The sequence below is a fragment of the Myotis daubentonii genome, chromosome 5, assembly GCF_963259705.1.
Source record: "Myotis daubentonii chromosome 5, mMyoDau2.1, whole genome shotgun sequence".
Lineage (NCBI taxonomy): Eukaryota > Metazoa > Chordata > Mammalia > Chiroptera > Vespertilionidae > Myotis > Myotis daubentonii.
Genome location: NC_081844.1, coordinates 90,729,547 through 90,739,205, shown reverse-complemented (window position 1 = coordinate 90,739,205; position 9,659 = coordinate 90,729,547). Strand labels below are relative to the sequence as shown.

Genomic DNA, 9,659 nt, shown 5'->3' with positions numbered 1-9,659 from the left:
AACCCCTGCCCTGTGGATTCTAGCGCCGCGGCATTCTAAGATTCCAGTTGTGAATTGCAGAATGAGGAGGGGGAGGGGTTGAGGAGAGGGAAGCTGGCACGGCCAGAACCTAGTTTCCTGATTTCCAGGCCCTGGTGCTTGCCAAAGTCATCTCCTATTTTCCACGGCTCTCTCTGCTGCCACTCAAACAGCCTCTGTGAGCCCCAGGGAAGAAGCCACTAACTTGTTCCGTGACTTAGAAGAGTTTCCACCCATCGCAGGGCCTCAGTTTCTCTCACTGTGGATGACCCGGTTGGAACAGAAAATTAGGCGCGTCCTTCTAGGGCTGGCAATTCAGAGACGCCAAGACTCCATAATCGAGGAATGTCAGACCGGGCCGTGCCGGAGCGGTTCCATCGGATTCCAAGAAGCCCCCTCCCTCCTTTCCCCAGCCCCGGGGCGAGGGCGGGCGCTGAAGCTGGAGGGCCGAGCGGGCCTGGGCTTCCCGCCCGGGGGCGGAGCCGCCTCCCGGCGTCCGCCTCTCCACCTGGAGCTCCGCCGGCAGATGTTACAACTTTTTCTCATTCTCTCTGGCGGTGTCAACCCCAGACCCGCCCGCCCCGTGCCTCCCTCCCCTTCCCCGCTGGGGTCCTGCCCACCTTCCTGCGGGGAGGCCAACTGTTCTCGAGACTCCGGGCGGGGCGAGAGGCCGGGCCTGGGGCTGGAGGGTCGGGGGGAGGAGAAAGGGAAAGCAGAGGCGAGAGAAATTAGGAGGCGGGAGAAATCGAGGGCTAGAAGGAGAGGAGAGTCCGAGGATGGTGGAGAGCACATTTTGGAAGTCACCACGCCGCGTCTCAGGCTGGCCTGGCTGAGCTGGGGGAGAGGGAACGAGGGCGGCACAGGGCGGGCGAGAGGGCGGCTGGAGACAGCTGGGCGCGGGTCTGACCTCCCCAGAGCGCCCGGCTGCGGCCGCGCAGGTCCGGCCTTGCCGTCCGGTCTCCAGTACCAGAAAATTCGCCGGGCCGCCCCGGGGGGCGCTAAGCGCTTTGCCTCGTCCGGGCCGGCGGCCGGCGGGCGTGCGGGCCGTGCGCCCTGGGCGCGCTCGGCGGTGAGGCCTGGGGAGCCCTGCGCGCCCGGACGCACGGGCCGGCCTGGCGATGCACGCCCTTACTGGCTTCTCGCTGGTCAGCCTGCTCAGCTTCGGCTACCTGTCCTGGGACTGGACCAAGCCGAGTCTGGTGGCTGACGGCCCCAGTGAGGCCAGCGAGCAGCCCTCCGTCGCTCCACCCCAGCCTCCCCACATTATCTTCATCCTTACCGACGACCAGGGCTACCACGACGTGGGCTACCATGGCTCAGATATTGAGACCCCTACACTGGACCGTCTGGCCGCCGAGGGTGTCAAGTTGGAGAATTACTACATCCAGCCCATCTGCACGCCTTCGCGGAGCCAACTTCTCACGGGCAGGTAGGCATGGCTCAGGCCGCTGGCCATCCAAGTCCCAAAGAAACCCAGTCGGAGATTTCCCCGGCATTTACAGTCGCCCCTCTGGGACCCGAGAAACCAGGGCTCCTGGCCAATTCTGTCTCCAACTAGCTGTGTGATCATTAGTAAATCTTTTGCCCTCTCTGGGCCTCAGTTTCCCTGCCTGTACACTGACGGGGTTGGATCATCTTTGAGGTCTTCTCCCTCGGGTGTTCCAGGACACTCACACTGCACACCATGTGAAGGGGACATCTGGTCACCCTTCGTTAGAGGAGAGTGACAGCCTCTGACACTTAGGTCTGAATGGTGCTCCTGTTTACATGCCCTGAGGCCCTGAACAAATTACTTAATATCTCTAAGCCTCAGTTTTCTTGCCCATAAAATGGGGTGAAGAACAATTTTTATCGTGAGAAACAGTGGTAAGGATGGAATGGATTTCGTGTAACCTGCTTGGCTGTCAGTATATGGCAGCCTCTATGTTACTGGAGGGATTCGAATCCCCAAACTGATGACTATATTGGGAAGAAACCAAAGAATTGATAGGTGGAGGTGAAAGACACACACAGAATGCCAGGACCTCAGTAGCCTTAGGCTAGTTACTTAATTTCTCCAAACATCTGTTTTTTCATATGCAAAAGCCTCCCACTTTGGCTGGGGGTCCCAAGGAGACCTGCTGCTTTCTCTTAAGGAGTTGTCCACAGGCAAGGTGGCAGGACTACAGGATTAAAAGAGCAGGGGAACAGGACGTGGGGGTGTGGAAAGCAAACTCTGGCCACTTAAGAGAAAATCCTTTGGCAAGGCTGAAGCTAATCCTCCCTGGATGGGGTCCAAAGCCTGCTTTCTCCCAAGTTCCACCCAAAAGCCACTAGCGTGAACTCGGGAACCAGAGCGGTAATCTCCCTGATTCCTGGATGGGGGAAACTGAGGCGTGGAGTCAGGCAAGACCCAACTCGTTCATGCTTGTACCGACTTTGGGGTCTGTATGAGGGGCTGAGAGGCCGATAGCTGCCTTTTCTTCCTGACACTCAGCATTTCCACCCAAGAACAGAGAGAGAGAGAGAACGGGAGGAAGAGGGGCCACTGTATGTGGTGCGCGTGGCAGTGGTGGTGAAGAGCAAATGGTGACTAACTTCCAGCAGAGGGAGGAGGAATCTGTGTTCTCGGGAGTTGTGCACGAGTTAGCGTTTCTGTCCCAAGAGGTGACGTTGGTGTAAGCAGGGGAATGAGCAGCCAGCAGGGCAGCGTTCCAGCCCCCTGATCGGTGAAGTTAGCTGAGCGTGGCTGGGCAGCGCCCTCCGCCCCTTGCAGCTGGCTCCATCTGACTGATGCTGACGACTCTCATTAGTGTTTGTTAATAAGTCCAGTCGTGTCTGGTGAAGCTGGAGAGAGCCAAGGTTTCTCATGTTACTCACTTGCACACGGGCTTCAGGGACTCTGAGCCGGCCCACCCACTTTATACAACAGTGCTCCATGGTGCTCAGCCCCTAGAAAGAGAGGCTTGGCCTCTAACCCACTCTAATCATTCATTAGCTCGGCTGAGGTCTGCAGAGGCCGCATCGCCGAGAAATTTTGAGCATGAGTTGCACACACTGGGTTCAAAGCTCAGCTCCACTGCCAGCTGTCTGGGCCCGTGGCTGCACTTTTGGGCGCTTCAGTCTTATCATTTGTAGAATGAAGGTCATAATAGTGTTTCCTGTAGGGTTTTTTGAGGATTAAGTGAAATAATGTATGTGGCATATAGTATTAAAAATGGCAGTAGCCCTGGGTGGCGTGGCTTGGTGGGTTGGAGTGCCGTCCCACAAACTGAAAGGTCACAGGTTTGCTTCCCAGTCAGGGCACATGCCCGGATTTCAGGTTTGATCCCCAGTTGTGGTGCGTACTGGAGGCAGCTGATTGGTGTTTCTCTCTCACATCAATGTTTCTCTCTTTCTCTCCCTCTTCCTTTCTCTTTAAAATAAAAAATGGCAGTAGTAGCTAATGATAGCTAATAATAACAGCTATAAGATAAGGAAACCAAAACAGATCCCTCCCCCACTCCCCCAGTACCTGGGTTAAAAGTGTCAATTATTCAAGTCTTGACTTAGTTTGGATACCCCAGGGAAAAGGGGGTGAGAGGTGTGGGCTTCTAATACTCCTGTGAAGTTCCAGGCTTCTTATTTACTCTGGACTTTTAAGATTTGAGTAAAGGCAAGACCCCATAAGCAGAGCACATGAGGGCCTTTACCACAGATTTGAATGAATGAATGAGCAATGAGGAATGCAGGCTAACCATTTGCTTTTGCCTCAGGGTGTTAGCCTTTGTAAGTGACCCAGATCCAGGGGCCACATGAATTTACAGGCAGGCACAGAAGAACTAGTCTCATAGAGTTTGGGAACTGAAATGTTTTTTATTTATTGATTTTTTTCATTGATTTTAAAAGAGAGAGGAAGGGAGAGAGAGGGAAAGAGGCATGGATCTGTTGTTCCACTTGTTTATACATTCATTGGTTGATTCTTGTATGTTCCTGCCCAAGGGATGAAACCCACAACCTTGGCATATCAAGACGATGCTCTAACCAACTGAGCTACCTGGGCAGGGCTGGAAAGACTTGTAAAGATCTTCCATTTCAACCAACTCACTCCTGCACATGAGCAAACAGGGCAGGCAAGTGGCAGCCTAGTTTGCTGGAAAAGAGTCTGTGCTTGGACTCTGTTTGTATTTAGGTTCAAGTCCTGGCTCTGCCCCTGACTAATGAACGACCTTGGGAAGGCCCTTCCCCTATTCTAGATCTTAGTTCCTTTTAAAGACAAGGTGACCAAGCTAGAAGATGACTTAGGTACCTTCTGACTCTAAATCCTGTGAGTATCATTCTTTTATTCCATAAGTAATTGTTTCTTTAAATACCACCTGAGCTCTGACAGGTTTGGCTCAGTGGATAGAGCGTTGGCCTGTGGACTGAAGGGTCCCAGGTTCGATTCCAGTCACGGGCACCAAAAATAAATAAATAAATAAATATAAATACCACCTGAGTGCTAGGAATACAGAGTTGAGTATGTACACTGAGTAGAATCTCATGGCCAACTGTGACAATGGCCATGGGTAATAAATGCTGAGGGAACTCAGAAGCAAAAGTGACTCAGTTTTTGAAAGATTTGTGAGAGACTTTACAGTGGGAGACTTTGGGTTGGGCTTTGAAGAGTGAGTAGGAGTATGCCCAAGAGAGCAGGACTTCTCTAGGCCCCATAGCAAGTTAGTGGCTTAGAACTGCGGGACTCCGAAGACGCTAAAGACTGCCAGGGATACAAATCCCAACGCCAGTTACTAATTGTATGAATCACTGGGTAAGTGATTTATTTTACTGAGCCTCAGTTTCCTTATTTGAGAAATGGGAAAATAATGATATGTATCTCCTAGGTTGCAGTTAGGATTTGGTGAGATAATTCATATAGGGGCTTCGCTCAGTACTGAGCACATAGTGAGTACTTGTGTTAGCTATTATTATTTTGTTGTTAAGATGAACCTGGGTTTGACGCTTAACTCCCCAGCTTCCTAGCTGTGCTATCTTGGGAGAGTGGCTTAACCATTCTGAGCTTCAGTCTCCTCGAGTGGTAATAATATCCGCTTCGGTTGGGTTTGATGATTCAAAGAGATAATGCATTTGAAGTGCTCAGCACATTGGATACTACCTGCTGGTTACTATTACTATGCATGCTCGTAACGCTGGGACCAGAGCCCACTTCAGGGTGAGTATTGGGGTTGGGTGGCCAGGGCAGTGGTTTGTAGCTCACTTTGTGCCTTCTGTGCCCTCTGCTCTTGTCACCAGGTACCAGATCCACACGGGACTTCAGCACTCCATCATCCGCCCTCGGCAGCCCAACTGCCTGCCCTTGGACCAGGTGACGCTGCCCCAGAAGCTGCAGGAGGCAGGTTACTCTACCCACATGGTGGGTAAGTGGCACCTGGGCTTCTACCGGAAGGAGTGCCTGCCCACCCGCCGGGGCTTCGACACCTTCCTGGGCTCGCTCACGGGCAACGTGGACTACTACACCTACGACAACTGCGATGGCCCCGGGGTGTGTGGCTTTGACCTGCACGAGGGCGAGAACGTGGCCTGGGGGCTCAGTGGCCAGTATTCCACCATGCTCTATGCCCAGCGCGTCAGCCACATCCTAGCCAGCCACAGCCCCCGGCAGCCCCTCTTCCTCTACGTGGCCTTCCAGGCGGTGCACACGCCCCTGCAGTCCCCCCGTGAGTACCTGTACCGCTACCGCTCCATGGGCAACGTGGCCCGGCGGAAATACGCAGCCATGGTGACCTGCATGGACGAGGCCGTGCGCAATATCACCTGGGCCCTGAAGCGCTATGGTTTCTACAACAACAGTGTCATCATCTTCTCCAGTGACAATGGCGGCCAGACCTTCTCCGGGGGCAGCAACTGGCCGCTGCGAGGACGCAAGGGCACGTACTGGGAAGGTGGTGTGCGGGGCCTGGGGTTCGTCCACAGCCCTCTGCTCAAGCGAAAGCGACGGACCAGCCGGGCACTGGTGCACATCACTGACTGGTACCCGACCCTGGTGGGTCTGGCAGGTGGCACTGTCTCTGTGGCCGATGGGCTAGATGGCTATGACGTGTGGCCAGCCATCAGCGAGGGCCGGGCCTCGCCACGCACGGAGATCCTGCACAACATTGACCCGCTCTACAACCACGCCCGGCACGGCTCCCTGGAGGGTGGCTTCGGCATCTGGAACACTGCTGTGCAGGCTGCCATCCGTGTGGGCGAGTGGAAGCTGCTGACGGGAGACCCGGGCTACGGCGACTGGATCCCACCGCAGACACTGGCCGCCTTCCCAGGCAGCTGGTGGAACCTGGAGCGGATGGCCAGTGCCCGCCAGGCTGTGTGGCTCTTCAACATCAGTGCTGACCCCTACGAACGGGAGGACCTCGCTGGCCAGCGGCCAGACGTGGTCCGAGCCCTGCTGGCCCGCCTGGTGGACTATAACCGCACAGCCATCCCTGTGCGCTACCCGGCTGAGAATCCCCGGGCCCATCCTGACTTTAATGGGGGTGCTTGGGGGCCTTGGGCCAGTGATGAGGAAGAAGAGGAGGAGGAGGAGGAAGCCAGGTCTCGAAGCCTCTCCCGGGGGCGCCGCAAGAAAAAATGCAAGATTTGCAAGCTGCGATCCTTTTTCCGTAAACTCAACACCAGACTGATGTCCCACCGGATCTGATGTAGGAGGAGTGGGGGGAGGATCTCTGTCCTCCTAAATGTATTCCTCCTCTCAAGCCTGGTCCTGTCCTCAACCAGGGAGGGGCCTGAGGTCACGGCTCCATCTGCAGGGAAATGTAGGGCATATAGCCGCTCAGTTGAAGGGTAGGGAGTTTGGCTTGGGCGTAGGGGTAGAATAAACTAGATGGGATGGATGCCTGAATCCCTGTCCTGCCTCTCCATTGACTTACTCTGTGACCTCGGGTGACCTGCACAAGCTCTCTGGGCCTCACTTTCCTCATCTGTGAAATGATCTCTGATGATGTTGTGGCTTTGTGGTGTGGACCCGGTGCCGGTTCCATGGTGCAGTTCCCGGGACCTCACCACCTCCTAGCTCATACCCTGCCCTCTGCGGTACTGCTTGGGCGAGGGGCCACATGGAGGCAAGTCCAGGCCTGGACTCCAGCCGAGGCATGGCAATCTGGCCACTCTCCGAAGAGACCCCTGAGTGCTGGGTGCAAGAGCAGGGGTCCAGGGAGGTGGCCCTCCTGGTTCTTCACATGGCCTGGGGCCAGGCTGTTGGGTGGGGGTGGCTGTGGTAGAGAGCTCTCCTTCCTGTCCCCAGCACCCAGAGGAATTGGCCTGGCTGTCAGCTGCTGCAGGACCAACACTCAGGACATCTGGGTTCTGCTTTGACCTTGAGCTCAGTCCTTTCCCTCTGGGCTTCAATTTCCCCACTTGCAAATGGGGATGCTATCTCTGGCTCTGCCTACCTCACAGGGCTGTAGAGGACTGGCCCAGCTAGTGGTTGTGGAGGAGCCCATGAACTTGATTAAAATGCGGTAACACAGAAGCAAGGGCTGTAGTGCTGTTTATGAGCACAGGTGGGTGTGTGCACGTGCATCCAGGTGTGAGCTCACTACTGGCCAAGTGAATGGGAGAGGAGGTGGGCAGCCTGGCCTGGAGGTGGAATGTGTGGGTTCTGGTCACATCCTGGCACAAATCCACTATGTAACCTCAGGTAAATCCCAGACCCGCTCTGGGCCTCAGTGTCCCCTGTGTGTAGTGGATGATCTAAGAGCCCTTCCTACCTGGCTGCTCTGGGTTTCCCTGTGTATGTGTGTGTGTTGCGGGACATGGGCTGAGTGGTGGGAGGAGGGGCATGGGGGTTTCAGAGCCTCCTTGCTGCACAGCGTGCCTCATCCGCACACTGCGTTCTGCAGATCTCCCTTCAGGTTCCAGTCGGCACAGCGTGTGTAGGCGAAAGCCCTGCTGTGAATTTTGAAAATAGTTATTTTTGTCACTGGCAAAGGAGGCCTGTTAGGACTCGTCAGCTTGTGGATGGGGTGGGGTGCGGTGGGTGCGGTGCAGTGGAGAGGGTTTGGGTTTTAAGAGCTGCATCCCCACTGCAAAGGTGGCTCAACCCAGGAGGGAGGGTCTGTTCTGGGGCTGCAGGGCAGAGGCGACCATTCATGTCCTGGGCTCCTTACTCCCAACCCTGGTCCCCCAACTGAAACCTTTCCCATTTCCCAGGATGTTGGTGCCAGGGCCATGGTGGGCAGGGACCAGGAGTGTCTGAGGCCTCTGATTCCAGCCAGCCCCAGCTTCTGCCTGCTCAGGAGGGAGACTTGGAAGAAGTCACCCACTGGGATGTGTCCCAGGCCCAGTGTACCACGGGGGGGGGGGGGGGGGGGGGTTTGTCCATAGTCTGCCCATTACCCAGGATACCCCTGCTCTGTTGGAGGCTCGTCCCAGCTTTGTGGGCTGGGCCATGCCAGAGTGACGTGGAACCGGGCTCCCCCGTGGCTCTAGGCTTGTACCAGTTGAGTGATAGGCTTGCCCATGCCTGCTGAGTTGGCTCTGCCCAAGATGGCCCAGCCTCCGTCTCCAGTCCTGCTTCTCTGCACAAGTGCAGAGCCATAAAAAGTCCTTTCTGCTCTTTCCTACACACCAAGGCCCACCGTTTGGTCAACCTGGCCCCAAACAGGTTGGGGTTGGGGGCTGGCTCCATTCTGATTCCTGAGAAGGAGGCTTGGTCTAATCTCCAACTCAGCCTAGAGCTCACCTGGCAGAGTCCTACCTAATTCAGAGCCCAGCAACAGCCCAGAAGCCCCCCTCAAGCTTCAGCTTGCCATCTGATCCACAGCCCAGCAGCCCCCAAGCCTGCCTAACAGGGGTGCTGGCAGCTGGCCCTGACCTGAGATTGAGGGAGGGCTTGAGATGAGAAGTGACCAGGACCTAGGACATTGTGACAAGAGGCTCAGTCTGCTTGCTGTGGCTTCTGCTCTGCCCAGCAGTCAGCATGCTCCCTCTGCCCCCTGTCTTGCCTCTCATGGCCCCTGCATTCCCTCCAGCCAGGGCACCTTGGTCTGGACTCTGTGTCAGGCCTCTGATTGGTATCAGCAGGCAGATGCTTGCACCATGGGAGGGATGGGCGGCAGGCAGACCAGAGGCAGCTCTGACCTCTTGGGTCATTGATCTGGGGGAGTGCAGCCCAGGGATGCCAGACAAGCCCCGTTTCCCCCTTGGCTGGACCAGATGGCAGCAGGTCTGCCAGCCTGATGGGTCTGAGCCAGGGGCAGCCCTATCTGAGCTGGGCCCCACTTATAGAATCCTGAACAGTGACGGCCAGTCTCCTAGAAACCAGGAGAGAGCCCCAGGCCTGGCTGGAGGGGCTTGAGCCCCACCCTGGGCCTTGGCACCATTTCCTCCCCTCCTCAGTGCCTGTTGTCTCTCTTGGGACCTGGGCAAGCAGCCCTGCAGTGTCAGAAAGGGGAAAGGCAGAGCAGGGTAAGGGAAGGACCTGGGAGTCAGGGCTTCAGATTGTGGCCCTGGCTCTGCCCCTGACTTGTGTGACTGCGGGAGGGCAGCTTCCTTCCTCTGTGCCTCGGCCACCGATCTGTAGGGGACATGGGCTCCCTCAGGGCCCTTCCAATCCTAGTGGAGGCCAAAGAGCTCAGGGCCGGGTGCTGAAGTCACACAAACCCCAGATGGGTAAATCACGTCTC

At 56.1% G+C, this 9,659-nt stretch overlaps 1 protein-coding gene across 1 annotated transcript; it reads left to right on the top strand.

The window, feature by feature from the left end:
* Positions 1 to 563: 563 nt before the first annotated feature.
* On the top strand, positions 564 to 7,504 carry ARSI (arylsulfatase family member I). The gene is made up of 2 exons (XM_059698903.1): positions 564 to 1,447; positions 5,269 to 7,504. The coding sequence occupies exons 1-2, from the start codon at positions 1,137 to 1,139 to the stop codon at positions 6,671 to 6,673; spliced, it is 1,716 nt and encodes a 571-aa protein (XP_059554886.1). The 5' UTR covers positions 564 to 1,136; the 3' UTR covers positions 6,674 to 7,504.
* Positions 7,505 to 9,659: the final 2,155 nt, after the last annotated feature.